This window comes from Meleagris gallopavo, chromosome 4 (assembly GCF_905368555.1).
Source record: "Meleagris gallopavo chromosome 4, MGAL_WU_HG_1.1, whole genome shotgun sequence".
NCBI lineage: Eukaryota > Metazoa > Chordata > Aves > Galliformes > Phasianidae > Meleagris > Meleagris gallopavo.
The window spans coordinates 55,713,688-55,736,227 of record NC_139407.1 but is presented as its reverse complement, the minus strand read 5'-3'; the positions used below and the strand labels follow the sequence as shown (position 1 = coordinate 55,736,227).

Here is a 22,540-nt window from a genome sequence, read left to right as displayed (position 1 = left end):
ATAGAGCCTTTGCTGGTGAAAACTGAGGCAAAGTCGTCATTGAGTATATCAGCTTTCTCCATATCTCTCGTGATCACATCTCCAGTTTCCTTCCAGAAAGGGTCCACATCTTCCCTGGCCTTCCTTTTATCACTGATATACCTGTAGAATTTCTTCTTTTTCCCCTTTATGTCTCTGGCTAGATCTAATTCTACCTGGGTTTTAGCTTTCCTAACCTGATCCCTGGCTGCTCAGACTTCTTTGTAGTCCTCCTAGATAACCTGTTCCTGCTTCCACTGCCTATAGACTTCCTTTTTATGCCAAAGTAAGTCCAGGAGTCCCTTGTTGATCCATGGAGGCCTCCTGGTATTCTTGCCTACCATCCTCTTTCTTGAGATGCACTGCTTCTGGGGCTTGCTGGAGATGATCTTTGAATACTGACCAGCTTTCTAGGGCCCCTCTCCCCTCCAATGCTGTATCCCATGTCGTCCTGCCAAGCCAATTTATGACTGATGGATTTAAAAGAGTAAGAGACAGCCAAGCTACTCTTAATGTCCCTATGTATTACCCTTTAAAATACAAATCTGATTTGCTGTGGCAGTCATCTGGCATGACACAGAATACTTTCATCTCTAAGATGTAGGAATTGCCAAGATGGATTCAAGCCAGCACCCTGTATTACTGTCTTTGGCAGGAGTCAGCACCATCTGCCTTCCAGGAAAGAACTCCACAGCATTCAATGTATAGGGTAATTACTGTCCACTAGGATGTAGTTGGGAAGGCTGGCTTTTGTCCTGAAGTATAGTGGTAATTTTTTTTATATATAATTGTACCTATATATAGTATTAACTACATATATTTTTAACTCTTTCTCAGAGTTGATTTACATTTGGAAAATCTTAAACATTTAAATAATAGCTCATAAATTTGAAGAAAAAACAAGCTTTTCAGCAGAAACTCACTAAACTAAGAAGTTGTTTGAAATCAAGAACAGCAAAAGATCTTGATGTGACACTGGAAGACCGCTAAGTATCTGCTAATCAGTTTTTAAGTCTCTAAACCCTTTATCAAATGATTAGGCTAGGGTCATTCAAATGTCTCCTAACATAAAAGTTCACCTACATCAACCAGGCACAAAACAAGGAGACAAAAGTAAGAAACACAACTTTAACAGAATTACTGATAGGGACTCAAAGCTTTAAACAGCCACGTTCGTTATTAACCATCCAATATTTGCAGCTCCTCTCCCTTTCTATCTGGCATGCTTGCAATGATAAGCTCTGCTGGGCAGTTATTAGTCTACATTTGCAGTTAAATTCTGGGTCTAGAGAAAATTGATCACATGGAACTCACTAAGAGACAGGAATCTTGCACTGCTGTTTATTTCCAGACATGTAATGTGCTTGGATGTCTACAAGATTCAGAATACAAATTCACTGAAATTCTTTGAAACCACATCAAAATAAACAAATACCTTGTGGAAGTGCTGCTGTCCAAAGTCTGTGCTGTTGGAGAGCCCACGCTGAGGCATCCAGGACTCTGGTCCAAGCTTGTTGATTTTGTTATTTGAGGAACACTTCTTTTTGATCTCAAGTCACCACTCAAAAAGCTCTTTGCGTAGGAAGCTAAATTTGGTACACTGACAACACGACTGGGCACCTCAACTGGTCTCTTCTGCTGCTTTTTATCATAAAAGAAAACTATCACACACACGTTTTTCACACTTATACTATAAAAACAATACTTCATTCCTAGGCAAGGTGGGAGGAGCATGCAAAAATGAAGTTTCCCATCTTTTTCTAATTTAGAAAACATTTTTTCCAGGGTATGCTGTAAGCATCTATGGGGTTACATATGGGGTCTGATTAAAACAACTTGTATATTTGACTTTGAGGTTTTAGATATACACAGAGCTCAGGCAGGTGCTGACCAGGGACAAACTGCAAGTAGCACAAACCAAAATTAAAAATCCTTCTTGATACATACAACATCGAAGTAACTTCTAGTTACTTGCAATCGATAGCTGTGCTTAACCCAGTGGAAGACTGAGCTGCTTGGGAAGCCACTGCTTTGTATTTGCTTAAAAACTTGTACCAATGCACTTCTGCTGAGTTTATGTTTTACTCAGAATCTGCTCACAGGTGAGCCTATTGGAAAGAATTCTACTGAATAACATTACTACAGGAAATTAACAGGACCTTTTCTGTTCTGGTTATTTGTATGACTCAAATAGGAGCAAAACATCATGATCTGTAATTTTAACTGAATTACCTATCTTACCTTCATAGGAGTCAAACATCCAGGATTAGGGGTGAAAGAAAAAGATCGATTTCTGTAAGATTCATTACTGGCTAAAAGTGAATGCTGAAATTTTCTTCCTTCCTGATGGAAAAGAAATTTATATGTCTCTTTGGTGTGTAAACATATTTATGTTAAATTCTTGCAGAGCAGAGATAAAGTATCAATCTGAAGCAATGTGCAAAACACTGAACAGTGCCTTCAAACAGATGCCAAAATACGTACATACATGTAAAAGTGTATCTTACCACCAGCTGCTTAATAATTTCTTCTCTCTCACTTAGTTTGTCTTGCAGGCAGCTTATAAGGTGTATATCTTCTGGTCTGGATTCTGGTTTTCTTGTGTTTTCTTCTAATTTTTTAAGTCTGTGCCAAAGAAAGGATGCAGACCAACAAAAATTTTCCTTAGGCCAGGTTCAAGAGATACCTGAGCTGTAGTTTAAATTCCAAGACTAAAACACAGGGACATAATTAGGAGTCTTGAATAGAACAGTACTTTTAGAAACGGGCATGTGTACGTAGATTATATATAAACACAGAACACTCTGGAATTCCAAACCAAACTGCCTACCCATTGTAAAAGCCAGCTCCAGTACAATACTAATTAAACTTGCACATCATATTACCTATCTAGTTTACTAATGAGAAAAATCTGTACTGCTCTGTCTATTCATATCTGTATCTATTTACTTGTTCTCTTTCTGATCCAATAATTTTGGAGTCTACAGGCCAATTCCAACCATATTTGACTGAGGTCTCAGAAATGCAAGCTTCCTGTAACTTTTATTTAAAAAAGAGGTTTGGATGGTTTGCTGCTTTAGTGAATCCTCTAAGGCAAAGCCTATAGTGAGATTGCTGCTCTTTAAATGCCTCAATCAAGGAAAAAGATTCAAATTAGAATTTACACCTTCTTAAAGATGGTGTGGAAACATATGTTTGATTAAACCATAAAAAAAACAACTAATTATTTCACCAGCCAATTTTATGAATTCTGCTGCTCAGGAAACTGAGAGTCATGAAGTTCATTTGCCATACAGTGAAGTTAATTACAGAATACCAACCACACCCATTTTTGTGGTTTTTTGTTTGTTTGTTTGTTTTTGTTTGGTGAGAGGAAAAATTTGGTAAGAAAAACCCCAATATTACTCTTTTGATTTAGTGTATCTCACAGTTTAGATATGAACATTTAAATGTTCAAAGACCTGCCTACTTCCAAGAAGGTCTCTGCTGGAGCTATGCTGCACAGCTGAAATTTGAGCAAATTACAATGTCAAAAACAAAGGTTGTTTGTGGGAGGCCTCTAACATACAGTCAGAAGAACCACGGAACTACTTACATCCAAAGAAGGCTGCAAAATGTATCTACTTACATGATAAAGTGGAGGTTGCAGTTCAAGAATATCCTGAGAAATTTGCAAGGGAGTGAGAATGAGCAGGAGGAGCTTAACTTTAATTTTGTGCTGCTGTGCTGAACAAAATTAAGTGCAAGATGATGGATCAAGGTCTCTGGAAGCATTTGTGACAAAGATGATTTTATACATCATAACATTGTAAAATGCTAAGTGCAGTGTTTAATTTATTATTCTAAAACTGTATAATGGTTTCCTTTATACAGTAATCAGTTTATTACAATGCATCTGTGTTTTTGTGTTTGCAAAGGAAAAACCTATACACTTCTATTTCATGTTCATCATATTCTACCCATAAGTAATTTAAATATATACATACAGTCTGAATAATAATAATTTAAAACAGAACTCACTGCCAGTATGAGTCACAGCTTATTTAAATGACATACCCAGCTTCTAAGGAGAAGCTCTTTGCTTAGAGATGTGCCTGAGTGTTGCTGAAATCGGATAAGTTTTGTTTTCCTTCTGGTGATCTTGTTTTAGTACATCCAGCTCTTTTTTTATGTTTCATTTTGAGGTCTGCTACCAGTAACCTTTCATTAGTATTAAAATATGACTGAATTCTCATGTTTTAATACTAGTTTATTATCATTGATGAAAGCATGCAGTTTTCAGGTCTTCTAGGGACTAGAAAGGCAGCTAACAGCACATCTCTGGGGCTTCTGCTGACTGATCTGACTTCATCACATCACTTGCAGTCTGAGGCTGAACCACGCTACCAGTGAGAAAGAGACAAGTTCTTTGGAGAAGCAGCACTTGTTCTTCAACCTTCAGGAAGTGGAGGGTTTTTTTTTTTTATATGATAGTAGTGGCATTCTGTCTATGGTTAGTTTATACATCAATCCTACTGGTTAAGCGTGACAATAAAATATAGGAATTGATATTAAGTAAAATTGTATTGGAATCTCTGAGATTTTAAGATGAGACTTTGATGGTATACTTTGATCCCATTATAGCAAGCAATTAGAAATAGTTAATAATGCCTACCACCATTTCTAAACATAGCAAGAAACATTAACGACAAACACTGTGAAGGCATTTCTATAACAGACAATAGTATTTTTCAAAATATATTATTTCATTAGCACCATCAACCGAAAACTAAAAAATGCCCAATACTTTTTCGAGCCCATCCATAATATTGCTTTTTGATGCCAAACTCCAAAATGAAATACATTTATTGAAGAATCATTATCTTACTGCCTTTTGTTTGCTACTGTTTTGTCATACCCTAGAGAAACCTTTTCATTTGGGGATTTGTTTTCCCATTAAAAACAAACAAACAAAAAAAAACTTTTCACTGTTCTGATTCTAATCCTTATAGAATGTTTCTGTCCCTGAGGTGGAATTCTCACAATTGAGAACAGGAAAGATTAGTTCAAGCAGATTACTGGCTACACTAACTTGGCAACAGTAGCAATGTTAATTTTAAATAATCAGTTACAAAAATTTGGCAAATTTTGCAGATAAAAAGCCACAACGAGTAGAAACAACTATATAGTTTAACAGCAGAAACAAATATAAAACTGAAGACAAGGTCACTGTTGTTAAGGTTATAGTAAAAAGCTGTTATTTTTATACACTCACCAATTTAACTATTAACCTGAATTATTGGCCCTGCAAAAGCAAAATAAGACCTGCAGGCTAATGTTCCACATTTTCTATCAGTTAATCTCAGCTGTATCAGATGCCTATGACCATTTGAGCTCTTTGATTTTTTCCTCCTATTTGAAGGATTTCTCCTTACATAATTTCCATTAATGCTGCTTCTGTTTACTACAGTAGAGCTACACCATCTATCTCCTGTAAAGATTATCCTCCAGCCCAGCAGTTTTACCATTTTGAGGCCTTTTAGACCTCATCACTGACATGTGACTAATTCTTCTCTTCATGAACAGAAGCTCTCAACTCCTCCAAGGCAGCTGGAGGGCACTGATGAAACTCTGGTTGCAATTCTTTCTGTTGATCTTGTTTCAAAAGCTTAAAATGAAAGACTCTTTCAAGTATTTCTCCAAAGAGTGCAAAGGAAAAAAATTCTCTCTCTTACTCTTTAAATATCCACTAACGGGTAGACAGCAATAGAACTACTCTGGCCACTCTGACAGCCTGCAGAGAGACATCTTATCCCTTGAGTGCATTTCTCTAAACTATGAAGCACATAATTTAAAAGCTCCTTTTATATATACAGATGGAGTAATGAGAAGCATACATTCCATACAACTGCAGAAATGAACTAAAAAGCATTCCTGTGCCAGATCCCTCAATCCCTTTGCAAAGAGAACGTGTTAAATATTATGACCCAGAAACTTCAAAGGATTCAACGGCCATAGAAATGCATTGGCCAACTGCAATCTTGTTTCCCGCGTAAAAAGTAAGTACTCCAGTTTCTTGTGAGCACATGGGGACACTGCTACTACTGCAACACAATGCATGCTCTGAGCCTATGGCTCAGGATTCTAACAGGATGCAGTCCACCTTCTACAAAGACAGGCAAGACTGTGAACTCACCCTTCTGTGCCCTGACAGCATGTTACAGGCCCAGACTTCTATGAGCACAGAGGCTCTGTCAGTTTCTGCTCTGACTGCCCTCACCCTGAAGGGCAAAGCTGGCTGCTACAGCCATAGTAGAGTCACACAGAGTAACATACAGCATTCTCAGGTGTTGCTTTTACCATTGGTTTCAGCTACAGAGAATGGGTTTAAAAAAACAAACATTCTCAGAGACTTATACATTTTTTTAATGTCTTAAATGACTTTGGAATTTACTGTTTCCAATCCTTTCCAAATTCAGTCAACATTATGCGGCTTTTTTCTGGTCACCCTCGTGAGGCCACACTGGACAAATTTCTCCGTGATGTAGAACTGAACAATTATTTCAAGTGCTTTTCAGTACAGTTGGAAAAAAAGAATATGATACGATTGGTTTTGCAGAACTCCCAGCATCCGTAAGTAAAATTAGTACTTGAGAAAAGAAATTCTAACATCACAGTTACAACATCTCTAATGCTAGCTTCAATAGAAGACTCCCTAGATAGCATTGTGAAGTGAAATTAAGGCAAACCTTTTGTGTTGTCTCTCCTTATCCTGAAGCTGTGCAGCTTCTTGCTTCTGTGTCTCCAACTCAGTACTGAGTAATTCCATTGTGTCCTTCAAAAGTAAGTTCTCTTTCTTGAGCTCAGAAATTTCACTCTGACATTTTTCCAGTTCATCATGAAGAGATCTGATCTGGCTCTGGCTGCTTCCTTCCTAAGAAAAATACAAAAATTATTTATTCATAGCCTCTTATTATTTAACCTGAAGACCTCACTGGACTTGCGTGCACTGATCTTGAGTGAACTGATTAATCAAATTTATGTGAAATTCTATGTGCATGACAAAATCCGTGACTGCATGTTCCCAAACATGCATTATATTCTCATAAAATATACATTTTTCGTAACGTTCATTCATTTACTTGTATTGAAGACTCCATCTTTAAATGGAAGAAAGTCTGCCTATGGGGAAAAGCTGATAAGCAAGGTTAACATTTTTAATATGACACGAAGAAAGGAAACTGACTGTATTTCTGCAAGAGAATGTTATTATGCTTGGAGAGAGAAAAATGATATTACTGCTTTCAGAAAACATAAGATAAAGTAGGAACTGGATTCTTGCCTGTTGCTTCTTCAAGGTCCTCACGCTCCTCAACTCCATTTGGAGCTCTTCTATTTGTTTTTTGAGATTAGTGCATGATGTCTGTTGCTCAGAAATTTCTACCCTTAGAGATCCTAATAACAGCCAGAAAGATAATAATTAGGGCAGTCAGAGGCCAGGTGGGCAGGGGAGGTAGATATAGACAATGTTGATGCAAACATTAATACATTATATTTTGCTTTCTCCCTTGGTGCCTTTGCCATTAGTAAACAATAATAGAAAGAAAAAAAGAACACACCCTCTCTGGTAAAAGCCAAACCTATTAATAGACAGCTCAACTAAGCAATAGTACAAAGATGCAGAGCTACAACTGCAACAACTCAGTGTGAGAATCAGAGAAGTAAGGTCTGTGTCAGCTGTTTTTCAGACTAAATCACAGTAATTACTTCTTCTAACCTTGGACTTAACTGCAGCACTCGAGCTTCATTGCAAAATCCACTGGTATTTTATAAAAGGCGATAATGAAGGCTGAGAGCTCTGTTTGTGTTATCGAAATGCAACACTTAAATAAGCAGATCTTCATGTAGTGCTATTTATTTTGTAGACTGTGTAAAAGTTTCAGGATGGATCAAGTACAAGGAGAAAGATGCTTGCTTCTCTCATTCTTACAATTTTCCTTGAAGAAGGAGAACATTATCTACTGTATGTATTAACTTTAGAGAGCAACAAATCTTTCTAATAAATTTGAATGACTGAAAAAAAGCAAGAACACATCCTCTTTATACTTGAAGTACTTCTGAATTATTATTTCTTTAGTTAAAAAGCATTTTATAAATTTAATAACCTGAATGTAGGCCTGGAGATATTACACGTTCTCATACTGCAGTGTGCTGTTCAGATCTGAACTATTCAGGGAACTTTGTAAACTGAATGAAGAATACGTATGGAGCCACAGATCACTACCGCTGAACTCAGCAGAAAGATTGAATCACATATAATAATTCTCCATATAGAAAAAAGGAGGAAACATATATACAACTACAATTTTCCTATTCAGTACATCCATTTATATATACTTGCATGCTGAAGCTGCTGACAACACAGTGAGGTCAACAAACAAAGGCTAAGTATGTATTGCTAGAAGTGTAGGGTATGGGAAAGGAGATGATCCAGAAAATGGGAAGGAAAATGAATGGGTTGAATAGCAGCACTTCACAGCATATCATCAAGCAGTAGAAGCTGTGTATGTGTAAGACATTATACCTAGCAACAGAGTTTGCTGCTTCTGTATCTGCTCGAGTTCATCCTGTAATTCTTTCTTTGCTCTCTCTTCCAAGGTTTGCATTTCCAGCCTATGAGACTGATGTTGGATTTTGAAAGTCTCATTAAACTCCTTTTTCAAACGCTCTTCTGCCTCCTGTAAGCAAACACCCCCCAAAAAAACAAAGTAGTCAGAGCCTATGTATCACCTTGTTGGTTTACTTGTAAACCTGGATGAATCTGGTCTTTCATTGCAGAACTTTTATTATTTTCATCATCATTTTATGTGACACTTCATCAACATAAGAATAAAAATGATTAGAAGATGAAAAAGAAAACTTAATAGGGACAAGATAAACTATCACAATATCTTCTATTAGATTTGTTGTGCAAAATCAAATAACAACAGTAACACACTTATTTGGCACTAAAAAGATGTTTTTACCATTCACCAAAGTCCCAGATTTGACCTGAGTACCTTTTCTTATCACACTGTGTCAGACAAAAGCTTCTATCTTTCATTTAGCCTTTCTTGGACAGAACTTCCCATCATCACTGGAAGTGTTACTGATACATTGCTGGAGAAGTTGCTCTGTAGTGGTTCTGAGAACAAGCTCCTATTACCAGTTTCATTTTTATCAGCTACTGCCTCCAGCTCGGTTTGATAAAGCTGGGATTTGATTCTCGATATGTAAACAAGACATTAAATCATTTTTATAGGGGTTTTACCAAATGCATTTAAAAGGTTTTCCCTAACGTATGTAATACAAAGAGACGTACTAAATCCATGCTACAAGTGCATGTAGATTTTTAAGGTTTTTTTTTTTTCCACTTGAACAGCTACTTCCTTCAGTACCTCATTATACTGCATTAACGTTTTGTCACTGAAATAAATCCCCTTGAACCTTTAGAAGCTTTCATTATCTACTTACAGAATTCATTTCTTGAAAGCATCTAAGCCAATACTTCTTTTATACTACTTATGTATAAATGAATAATGGATAAAAAACAATAAAAAGTGACTCCTGTTAATAAAACACTTAGGAATTCCCCTGTATTGGTGAAGCAGAGCACACTCAGAAGAGTTCGCATTTATCCTATAGCCTAACTATAGACTAGGATACAGTATTTTATAGAAATAATTTCATTCATACTGTGACCTCAGTAAAAAAAAGTTAAAATGAAAACATCACCACCAACAAACCACCAAAAAAACCCAACCCTTAAGATAACAAGGTTTCAAAATCACAAAATAGTTCATGATGAGCCACAATGGCAGCATATAGTTAAGATAACAGGTAATAAACGAGCTGATACTCAGGGGTTTCTAACATTGTTTAACCCACACATCTGTTTTTTTAACTCTTATCCCATAAACTGACCTTGAGTTCCTGTTTTTTGTTTTTCTCCAACATTTTTAAAACTTTTTGATGTGACGCTTCCAGCTGCAGTTTAACATTCTGGTTTTCTTTAATGGTGTTTTGAAGATCCTGCAAAAGCTTCTCCTTTTCTTTGCTGGACTGCAGATTGTGTTTCTTCAGTGACTCCTTGAAATTATCTGCTTGTTGGTCTAATATTTGCTTCAGCTGAGTCACCTACCAGAAAAGCAGGAAATGATTAATGGCTACACTAACAATGGAGAAGAATTATGTAAATCTGAATAAATTCTATGATCTTGTGATGCTCCATGAAAAACAGCAAGATGCTTGTTTCATGCAATGAGCCCCTTGCTTCAGTGAGGAAGGGAGCTAAGTGATTTTTTCCAGACAGTTAATATAGTAATCCAGAATGGTTTTACTCAACTGAAAATATTCAAAGATAAATTTTAAAAGCTTTTTTTTGTTTTCCATAGTGATGCTATTAAGCAGGAAACTTTGAATTCATCATTTGAAACATTTCATTTAGAAATTTAATTTAATTTCTTTATTTAAAATGATAGTAACACTTCAAATAAAACATTAATTAAAACTTACAACTTAAAGACACTCTTGAGTTTTCCTTCAACCTTTCATTGCTTTTTAATTTGACCAACAAACAGAAAGCAAATGATTTGTGCAGCTTTAATGACTACTTAAAAAAAAACAAAAAAACAACTGGAAACACTCCTTCTGAAGAACATCTTGAAGCATTAGAAGCAAGAAAAATACAATACTTCTTAAAGTTCTTTTGGGAGGCAGATACCCCTTCAAAGAGAATTTGGTGAAACAATGACATATCTTTTGCATACACTTTTTTGTCCACCAAGTACTTTTCTTAAAGAAATTCTTTTCAGATCATTTTCATCTTGTATACCGAGTCCCTAGTCCAACTGGCACAACTGGGGCACAAACCTGGAGGCAGGCTTAAGACTGAGCTTATTGTCAGCATTGAGATGTAACTGTGAGAGTCCATTTCTAATGTAGAAGACTAGAACTAATGGAAACAGGAATTCTGCACGTCACACCAGCTGTTTTATTTTCCTTCCTTTCATAGCTTAATTGCTAAATACAGTAGACATGTCTGTTGTAGCAGTCACAAAAGCAGAGTTCTCTTTATATTTTTTCAGGGGGAAAGAGAGGAATGAGTCCGCTCTCTTTTCTATTCAGTAGGTTTTTAAACATTCACCAGCAATTTGTATTTGCCATCCTTCCTAATTTTGTGAACATCTTGAACTTTCTTAGAACTTGCTAATTGAGGAAGCACTTAAGCTAGTTAAACAGTTGTTTGTAACTTCAGCTATACAGTCATGGTCTCTCCTGATGCAGCATTACAAAATCTGGATGAAGCATCATTCACATTTCATTCTTACAGTACATTCCAGCATATTTTGTGTTACACACAAGAACAGGAGACATGCTGTGCAAAGAGCCCTTACTTCTTTCTAACTTTTTGGCTGCAGGCAGCATTGCACTATCCAAAGGGAGATAATAACAAGCTATGCCATATTTCCCCAAATCCTAGGAATACTTTCTCATGATACCTAAATGTATTCCATTTTATGGCCCTTTTCTTCCCGAAGTCAGGTGAGCATGCTGACTTCTTTTCTCCAAAGGATATATTCTCTTTCCCTCTCGAGGCCCTTCTCCATTCCCAGATGGACAGCAGCCCCTATTCAAGTACTCTCAAACCCTATACTTTTCACACAGGTTCCCTGCACAGAACAGTGAGATCTACAGAACAGTGCTGGGAAGGCTCAAAAAGCTGCAAAACAGCTATAAGTGAGTCGCTGTTCCATTTTTTGAGCATGGTTATGGCTATACAACTGCACTTCTGTACACAGGTCAGTTTACTGTACTACTTCTATTTAAATAAATTTGCTCTTTCCTTCAAATCAAAGTCATTTTTCTTTCTCCAGTTAATTGATGGTGGCTGTTACTGCTCATCACTGATCTTGAACTTTTTCCCTTTGAACGCCTCCAGCAGTCTGCTCACAAAGGACCATATCAGTATTATGATTAATACAGATATCCTTTACCAGATGAGGGCAGTGCACTACATTTGAACTTCAATGTTTCTTAGCTTATCACTGATATTTCATGTTCTGAGATCCACAGCAGTATCAGTACTTTAGACACGACAGAAGTCTGCAAGCAAGTTGAATCTTGTAAGAAAAAAAAAAAAAAACCACCTCTTTGGCAAACTTGGGAAGCTTTTTTCTTCTTGGTGGAAAAACCCAGCAATCGATAAAACTTCTTGAGTTGAATCAGGCCAAAGGAAGTGTTTTTGAACGTACAAGTCAAAATGAAAAGTTTAAAACACATTCCCTTCAGACTGAATTCAACATATTGCAAAATTAAATTATTTCACCACTTACATGGAGACAAATGACTTTATTCACAGCACACAAGGAAATAAAAGACAGCAGTGTTGGTTCTGTTGTGAGTAACAGAGAAAGCCAGCATGGAGGCAAAAGAAAAAAATAAGGGCAAGAGAGCATGTGCATGTATGCTGAAAGTAACTGGGACACTTACCCAAGAGATGGAGGCCTAGGTTGTTCAATGACAACTTAACACACAAATGAAGAAATGGCAACACGAGACACAATCTTATAACCCAGTGAAAAGGGAACTCTTTAAAATGGAGAGAAAGCTGGTAGAAGGGAAAAAAACAAAAAACACGATGCCCAACTCCCCCACACTTCATGGGGATACTAGGTTGGTAGACAAAAAGAAAACAAACATTCCTTCACCAAGTGTCACGTGAATCATGTCTTTTTCTTGTTCTTTTTTAAATGCCAGAAAATAAAAGTTTTACCATCTCCCAAACAGATTCAAACCCACTTGGCATTTTAAATTTCCTACCTGTTTTGAATTGGCAAATTTGAAAAAAAAAAAAAAACAAAAACAAAAACAATCAAGCTTCAGCTGTCCCTGACTGCAATTTTAAGCTAACTAATCTTACACCTGTTTGTTGGCTTTTTCCTTTGTGTCATTCTACTAGTTGTCTGAATAAACAAGAGAAGAATTGATTAACATTAATCTTAAAGAAAAACATTGTCTTTGTGTCTATATGATGAGATCTGTCTGTGGGCTGGATGTACACCAAGAACAAGCAGATGCCAGAGTCACTTACAGAGCTGCTGCGCTGCTGCAACTTTTGTTTATGATTTTCCACAAAGTAAACTGTAAATCATGAGATTTAACCAAATGACATCTCATTTTGCCTCTCACTGTCTTCCAAGCAAAAGGAAAATCATTAACTATCAATAGAAGACAAAAGGTTCAAAATATTTCAAGTTATTCAGTTTTAATTATTTTATAACCATAATTACTGTGTGTCTTGATTCTATTGAAGCATCTTAAAGTCTAATAGCTAATGGGCAAAAATACTGGGCAAATATATGGCTGTGCATGTTCGCCCTCTGACTTCTTTGCTTATTTCAGTTCTGCGCTTCCAGATTCTATGAGTATTCGAAGCCTTACTCTACCAGTTCTCTCCTTCTTGTATTTCTAGTATCTATGCATGAACTCTCAAAAAAAAAAAGATCTAAAGTTGGAATCAGAGAGAATATTTTGACTTACCGTATCTTTTAAGTAGAAAGATTTCAATACATTGCTAGAGTATGAATTCATATAAAAGACTTAAAACTGTCTTTTGATTTATTATAGAAGAGTCACCAGATTTGATAGTTTGTTCAGACAGACAAAATAAGGCACTCAAATTCTACTCAGTTTTACTCATATTATGGTGCTATTACATCAAAACAGTAACACAGTAGAAGTAGTAACAACATAATAACAAAATGCTATTTTACTGCTGTCTTAAGGCTTATTTCAGTTACCTCAGTTAACTTCAGTTAACTGCTTTCCAAGATTTATGGCAAGTCCTGACTGGAGGGACAGGAGCATGCACAACAGGCACACCTCTACAGCTGCTATAATTATTTGATGATACTCACAAGCCTGCCACCAAGGTTCTGATGAATCCTGCCCTTCTATTTTATACCTTGTACCTTGTAATTCCAGAATGTCTCTTTACAGTTGTTGAACAGACCCTGTAGTGCAGAAGTAAGGGATTGGAGGACTCCAATTAATTAGCATTCAGTCCACATGGGACTTTGTATCTTTCCTTCCAAGGCACCAAATAGGTGCAAATCTGGCTTATTTATCAAGGAAAAAAAAAAGTCAGTGATACGGAAATACTGCATTTTGAAGTGAGTCTCCAGAGAAAACTAATTATCATGATTCTGTCTACTCTGCACAGTACTCTAGCTATGGCAGCCCAACCAACAATATGCCTTATGCTGCTAAGAAAGCTATTTTTAGATGTGAAATATCATCCAGGTTAGAACTGGATTAGTAACAGCACATTGCCTAGTCTCTGAGGCGGAAACTCTGGGCTGAGCCACTGCAAATTTCCCAGCTGGGAATCATGCCCTCAGTGAAACATAATGTGATATAGTAAATGGTTGTTTGTTGGCTGTGAATAGCCAAATATCTATAAAAGGAAAGTACTGTAAGTTGAAACTACTTCATTTCTCTGCTGAAGTAATTTCAATTGCTTAGAGGCAATATCTCTAAGTAATTGGTTCAGAAAGTAATAAAAAGAATACCAACAACAATGCAAAGTTTTGCTTCAGAGGAACCATTTCCATTTTCACCCCACTGTTAGACTGCAAGATGCACTGAATTGTTTTTTAGTGCATCTGTTCACACTCACATGATGTTGTTAATGTAACATACAATATGATGTACACTATATTACTTGCTTTACGTAGTTAGCAACAATATTTTCTCAGCACCCCTTGCATCTACTATGAACTCACAGTATCACAGGACTAGCAGATAGGAAACAGGCTTCCTCTCCTATTGTTCTGGTCTGAATTAGTGACTTCAAGAAAAGTAATTTGATGGCTCGCTGCTTTACTTTTTGCATTTGCAAAACCTGAACAATAATTATTTCAAGAAATAAGCCTTTTGATTTCTTTGAGGCCTTCCAATGGAATATATGTGCATAAATTTACGCAATATTATCAGGTTGGACAGTACCCATCTCTTTCCCTTATACCTCAAATCAGTACAACTTTCAGGCACTATATATGCCAGCATACCATGATAAGTTTTCAGCTTTGAATAGACTAGGGTATTTTTTTGCCTTAAGGGAAGTTTAGAAAAGAATAAAGATGACTGATTTCTAAGAACCTGCATGTTGTATTAGATGCAAGGAAGTCACTTGGATAGGCCAACACAAGTTGGAATGACCTGAAATTCTCCCTATGAAAAGCGCTGTAGAAAACAGTGACATGCAGAGATGTGTAATAAAACCTAAAACCAGGATTTAATCAGAAATTTAGAACATTAAGAACTACATTTACATTCTGCATTTGTAACACTGAGTAATGGATAGACTGTCAGAATGCAACTGTTTAATACCAGAACATGTAGAGTACTATATTTAATTCAGAACTATCACAGCTGAATGGGGAGAAAAGCAGATGTTATATAGTAAATGACCACAACACATGCCGTGATTGCTGAAATATACCACACATCAAGCAGTATAAAAGGAAAGGGAAAGTGAAAACAGGTGGGAGACAACGTCTTGCTTAGGCCCCTGATGGGTCTATCTGTCCTTTCTCTGTCTTTGAGCACCGAAAGAGGTCTTATTATAGTCACTCAGAAATTACAAAAGCCAGCTGAGAAAAAAATCTGAACTTCCTGGAACTGCTTAGGAGCAGTGAAGATACAAAGTGATGGAAATCACAGTCAGTCAGTCACAACAATAGTGGTTATCTCTAATTCACTTGCTCAGCAGTGTCAGCTGCCTAATTGCTGTTGCTGTCCATTACTTTAAACTAAACAGGATTTTGTGTATTTGGGAATATTCTGATTTTCTTTGGTAATATTTTTACCTTTTAAAACCCAGATTGGCAGGAAGAAGTAGAAAAACTTTCATGGTGAAAGCACTCTTTAACTAGTTAAGCAGTTGCTTTACAGGGGTTCTATTTTGTTTTATTTTTTACAGAAAATTATCTAACCTACAAGCATGGCTTTTCAAATCATGACATTTTGTTGTACAAATATTTTGTCAGATAATGTAGTCTGGAAAATTTGCATTGCTTGGCCTGCAACTAACTATACAGACAGGTGGATAATCTAATAGCAAAACACTTCAGGTACTCATTTCCAGATTAATACATGTTAGCAGATTTCTGTTGCAACTTAGATATAACTGGAACAGAGAATAGTACATAAGGTACATAATCCTAAAAGTTACTTTGAAGTCACAATGCTTTCTCTACTTCATTTTTGATCTTGAGAACATAGACACAAATAATTGCTAATATATAAACTACTGCATGCTCTAACCTGCTTCAGTCACCCAATCAGCTACTTCATCAGGCAGGCAGAGCAAAAATAATGAGCCACTCAATCTTTTTTACCATTCAATTTTCTTGCTTAAGGAAGCAAGCAAACAAGAAAGCCCTTTTACATGTCTATATACACAAACAAAAACAAACAGAAGATGATTTCAAATCCACATAGCTCCATATGTAGACAGAGTCACCATCCAACACAGATAGAGCCAAATTCCTTAGCATAAAGCCATAACATAACACCAAAGAGTGGTACATTATGAAATTTATCAAAATAAATAGGCATGTCAAAAATCTTCATAGACATTAAGGAGCAGTGTTTTTTGTTATTTCTACCTCGCGTATTTTCTTGAATGACAATGACAGCAAATACGATTGCACAGAATTATAGAATTGTTTGAGTTGGAAGGGACCCATAAAGGCCATCTAGTCCAACTTCCCTGTTGTGAACAGGGACATCTACAGCTGGATCAGATTCCTCAGAGCGTGGTCCAGCCTGACCTTGAATATCTTCAAGGATGGGGCATCCATTACATCTCTGGGCAACCTGTTACATATGTAATCAAGAATCTTTCAGAAGAAAAAATGAAAAGCCCTTTTATTACTAATTTATATTTATGACTAAACTTACCTCAAGTGAAGAGTTTTGAAGTTTCCCAGTTAGGGCTTCTTTTTCTTTCTCTAGTTGCTTTATTTCACACTCAGATTTTCTTTTAAATTCCTCTAGCTGCATCTGGAGTTCCTTAAGTCCAGAAACAAAGAAGAAGAGTACACAATTTACTCAAGATTTCCTTAGTAACTTTCTGCAATGCTCTAAGAAGAGATGATTATAAGCAATAATATTGTTGCCTAGAAGTAATAAACATCTACTGGTATGCCTTTAAAAAAAAAACTATATTATGAAATAATCAGCATTTAAGTTTGATCTGACTTGTGTGAAGAGCTTGTCACATCATTTAAAGAATACTTTGTACAAACCCATCCTCATAAAACAATACTGCATGTAACAAAGTACTTTTACTAAGGCTTATACTTGATAGTGCAACTATGTTCCTTAAAACACTGTATATTCACACACACAGATCTCTCACAACCAGATAAAATAATTTACTCTCATAGATTCTTTTTTGAGAAATGGTACTGCATAAATGCACAAACTTCAGCAGTTTCATAAACAAATGAATTCTTCTGAAGAGCACTTAACACAATTCCTAGCCTCCAGAATCTGAAAGGGACTACAAAACACAGCATTCAGTGACAGGACATCTTCCATGACTTCAGAACTTGTTGAACTTGGAACAGTACAGCAGCATTAAAACTGAGAAAAACAAAAAGCAACAGTAGAGGTCTATAGAACACTTGGCCAGCCTGATTGTTAAGTTCTACAATCTGCTCTAAAACATATGTTTATTTCTTTTGTCTAATAAGATCCTGAGAAACACATCACACAAAATACAGTAGGAGATGAAGAATAGATTTGGCCTTAATTTACAGTCTAAGCAGTTTGCCAAACTAGACACACACTGAGGTGTGAGTATCACTGCACATTAAAACACATGCCTAAAATTAAACACGTTTTCCTACATTTTAATGCATTTCTGCCCCCACTGGTGTTCCTACTACACAGAAACATTACAGACTGCAAATCTACAAAGGACTCATGCTGCTAGGTAAGATAACAGAATTTATCACAGTGAGCACTTCTCACGAAGGTGGAATTCTCTGAAGAATGTCTTAAGTCAATTGTTGCTAATGTGTACCAATAAGAAAAATTAAAGCTCAGCCACTTACAACACATTGAGAGAGGGCACTGCTCAGAATACTTGTCTGAATCCACAGACAGTCATTCTTTGCGACTTAAATAAGGTCATGCATACACACTTATGTTTTCATTTGTAACTAGTGGTCATGTCACTAAGAACACCTGCATTCCAAATCCATTTACTAACACTTTATAGAACTAGCTTCTCAGCCTAAACAATGCCAAATTTTTATTAAATTTAAGCATTTGAATATTTCATAGCAGAGATCCATGGAAATTTAAGTCAGAAATTGGAATACACCCACAATACATATTTCTTCAGGAGGGAACTCACATAATCACTCCAGCTGTCACATGAAAAGCATGTAATTCTAAGTGTTGCTAAGAAGGCAGTTTGTCACATCAAGGATAAAGTCACCTTCCTCCCTCTGCAGCTTTATGCAGAAACACATCAGCTTGATGTTTTTTCCCCTCAATTTTTTTTCTTTTCCTCTCAGTAAGACCACAGCAAGAAAATCCTTGCATTTTATGATTCAAAATGCCTCCAGAGAGGATATATCAAATGATGTCACTGTGACCAATAAGATTAAAAACAGATGAATTAGAGCATCTATAAATAGAACACTTCTACCTCCTGCTTTTTTCAGCTTGCTTGAAGTTTTAGATTAACTTGATTACCTTCATATGCTTCATTACGAATCTTCCAACCCATTTAACAGCCATTCCTTCAGACAAATCTTTTCCTTATGGAACTGATAGTCACCTTTACAATGCAAGTTCTTTGTGTCTTTTAATTCATACCTTCTTTTTAATTAACTACAGCTTCCATAATTTATAAATCACATTAGTTATATAACTTGGTGAAACTAAAGTAGAATTCTGGGGACTGTCACCCATTTTGTAGGGAATACTCTATTTCAGTGGATATTCTCTGTTGAAAAGTACTGTATTTTAATAAACAATATTGAACTATAACCATTCAGGGTTGTATGACTCATCATCAGTCTAGGTCTGGTTGTTTTTTTGTTGTGTGTTTTTTGTTTGTTTGTTATTTTGCTTCGGCTTTGGGTGTGTGTCTCATTTTCAAGTTTGGAGGCTTCATCAAGGACAACTTCAGTTCCTTGGAAAAGCACAGAGGGTGATTTGGTTTTTTGTTACATTTCCAATAGCAATTCTAATTTTACACAGTGCTAGCATTAACTGATTTCCAGGAATTAAATATCTATTTCTGTACCTATCTACACATATACATACAGAAAAGATTTGTCTGGACAATCAACAGGGAAAGACATTGTACAGAGGGAACTCTGAGGATACAAACAGTCCTCACTGCACTGACTATTTCTGCTACTATTTCTGTTTAGCTTTTCAGAAGAACAGACTCTGTTCTCTACTAAAAAAATAATTTTAAAAGTTTGCATTTCAATTTAACCTCAACCGAGAAAGTCTGACTTGTTTCCTTCCACTTTTTAGTTACAGAAGTTGGATGCTATCCTGGTGTAGATCAATTTCACTTTAAGGATATCAACAGTTTCTCTGCTATCACTGAGCAACTCTTGAAGTTATGAATATGAGTCAGTGTTCCTTTGAATGAGGCCAGAGGTCTAAGAATCCCACAAGACTGATTTCCATAGAATAACCCAAAAACAGAAAGAACACTGCAAGAAAAATGACATTGATTTCAGTATATTTTTGCATGCTGTGCCTTTGAATGTTTAAGAGCAAACCACCTGATTAAGCTCTCACATGTTCAGAGCCTCTCTTGTTTTGGCTTTGTTAGGTAGAAGTCATTTGCTGCAGTTGTATTATTTGATGCTTTCGTTCATCTACTTCATTTGCAGCTTTGCTCTGGGAATTCAATAGAGCTTCCCAACCTTCCACAGAAGCAACATTTGCATTTCAAATAGCATAACTAACTTGTGGAGTTTCCAATGTGAATGACTAACAAGGGAAATAATTCAGAATGACATTAATGAGCATTTTACCTGCTTTTTGCAGGATTTCCTTCTGCTGAAGCATATTCCTCTTTGACTACACTTAGATCTTCCTCCACATTTTTTTGATCCCAGAATTTCCTACTGTATTCCCTTAAGCTACACTTCAAAATCCTAAAACACGTATTGTGCTTGATTATATACATTCATTTTTTTTGTCATCTGAAATAATCGTTTTCTCTTTTGGTGCAGTTCCATTATAATGATCTTTCACCAAAAGAGGTTGTTAAAAATAATCTTTTTCTCTCCATACACTTAAATTAACTCTGCTGCCAGAATATTTGTAACATGGAGCTATTCCCTCAGCAGGCATCACTGTAAGGTGAACACCCATCAAAGAGTTAACATCTAAAATATGCCTATAATTATCCTAAATGTGTAGCAGGCCATAATTCCTTGAATTTCCTGACAATTTGTACTAAAAGTTAATAAATGAGATTTTTGCACTTTCATAGGCAGAGATAAGGATCGCAGTCTTGTACTTTACCTGTATTCTTTCTTTCAGCTTCTGGGAATGTTTCTTCCTCTCATTTATCTTCTGGCTTTTCTCCTCTAGGTCTGCCTCCAGTTTCTTCACCTGCTGCATCCAAAAACCTTTCTCAGCCTCTGAGCAATTCCTTTGCTCCATTTCTCTTTGCTGATGATGATCCTTTGTTTCTATCATAGATTGCTGTGTAGACTTTTTTGAAGACTCTCTTCCCCTCTCACAGGAGGCTCGCAGTTGGTTTGTTTTCTGAGTACATTCTTTAATTGCTCCTTGGTTCTCACTCCTCAGGTTTTCCATTTCATTTACTAGAACTTGTCCTTCCATGCTGAAATTTTCAGCTAAAATATCTTCATCTAAATTTTCTCTCCTCGATAGCTTGCATTCATTTAGTTGCCCATTGGTCTCCTCATTTAAATGAGGAAGTTTGTTTTCAAAGTCTGCATTGGTATCTATTGTGTCTATGGAAAGGGCCACATGTGTGACTTTTACTTCTGCTCTTGGTTCCCTCTCTTTCACCTGCTTCTTGCACAATGTTAACTCTGCCAAGGCTTCTTCCTTTAGTTTCCTGTGTTGTTCTACTGCAGTTTCAAGGGCTTGAATGCGTTTCCTCAGCAACTGTTCTTCTTCAACTTTACTTTTGTACTGGAGAATTGTTTCCTTCATCTCAGCAAGAATGTGCTGAACTTCTTCTTCATGAGCTTCTCTCAGAGCCTGTATACTATCTTCATGTTCATCATTCTTAATGTTCAGGGCATATATCACCTATACATGAAGAAGAGCAACAGGAGATAATAGAATCTAGTAAACAACAGTGTTACAAATTCAGTTGCTATATTTATCAAAAGAATTACACTGCTATTAAATATTTTTTGCCATTTTTTCCCCCACTAGCAACAGAAGGGATAATTACAAACTGCAAATCCTTACAGGGAAAGAAGACAATACTGTGAGATTTTTTTTTTTTTTAGAACAGTTTTAGAGAATGTTTTGGTTTTTTTTTTCCCCTTGAAAAGTTATTATCTCCTACATCATGTTTAATCCTTTATACAGAACCTCTCCTCAAGCTGACCAACTCCACATTAGTAGTTCAATTCATCTCTCCTTAATTCCAGCAGCACCTTCTGCCACATTGCCTTTAGCATTATCAAGTGCTGAGGACCTACAGAGGCAAGAGTCTGGAGTCTGTGTTGTATAAAGCCTGAATGTTTTTCCTGGATTACTGAATTTGCTTGGATGCATTTAACCATTTCTGTGCTGTTCATACACTGAATAACTTATTCCATTTCAGTTATCCATAAATGAAAGCAAACAAATACATCTTGTGCAAAGTTAACTTCCTCCTTGGCAATAACAAAATAAATCATAGAATCACAGGGGTTGGAAGGGACCTCAATAGATCGAGTCCAAACCCACTGCTAAAGCAGGCACCCTGCAATTGGTTGTACAGTCTTGAATATCTCCATAGAAGACTTCACAACCTCTCTTGGCAACCTGCTCCACTGCTGTCATCCTTACCACAAAGAAGTACTTGTGCAAAGAAGTGCATGTTTGTACAGAACATCCTATGTCAGCTTTCAGGCCGTTACTCCTCGTCCTATCATTACACACCACCCAGAAGAACCTGTCTCATCCATTTGCTTCCCATCTCCCTTCAGATATTTATAAACATTAAATCAGATCCTCCACAATCTTCTTTTCCCGAGATTACTCAGTCTTTCCTCATGTGGGAGATGCTCCAGGCCCTTTAATATCTTTGTGGCCCTCCACTGGACTCCTAGGAGATCCCTGTCTTTTCTGAACTGGGGAGCCCAGAATTGGACACAAATATAGAAGCTGTGAAGAGTCACAAATGCAAAACATGGTCTGGATACATTTCTGGATAAACATGTGGCAAAAGACAGTAATGACATCATATTCCAGAATA

The 22,540-nt window shown here is 36.5% G+C and overlaps 1 protein-coding gene across 5 annotated transcripts in view; it reads right to left on the bottom strand.

Moving 5' to 3' along the window:
* FAM184B (family with sequence similarity 184 member B) overlaps positions 1-22,540 on the bottom strand; it is a 47,721-nt gene that overhangs the window by 2,245 nt on the left and 22,936 nt on the right. For 4 of the 5 annotated variants that reach the window (XM_085223413.1, XM_085223417.1, XM_085223414.1 and 1 more), the window contains 9 exons: positions 20,617-21,378; positions 17,005-17,115; positions 9,961-10,173; positions 8,582-8,735; positions 7,340-7,452; positions 6,747-6,931; positions 2,526-2,643; positions 2,260-2,361; positions 1,454-1,659 (listed from right to left, as the gene is read on the bottom strand). In XM_085223413.1, coding sequence (XP_085079539.1) covers positions 1,454-1,659; positions 2,260-2,361; positions 2,526-2,643; positions 6,747-6,931; positions 7,340-7,452; positions 8,582-8,735; positions 9,961-10,173; positions 17,005-17,115; positions 20,617-21,378 — 1,964 coding nt within the window. The remainder of the gene's footprint in view (positions 1-1,453; positions 1,660-2,259; positions 2,362-2,525; positions 2,644-6,746; positions 6,932-7,339; positions 7,453-8,581; positions 8,736-9,960; positions 10,174-17,004; positions 17,116-20,616; positions 21,379-22,540) is intronic. The other variant, XM_085223416.1, reaches the window with a different exon arrangement.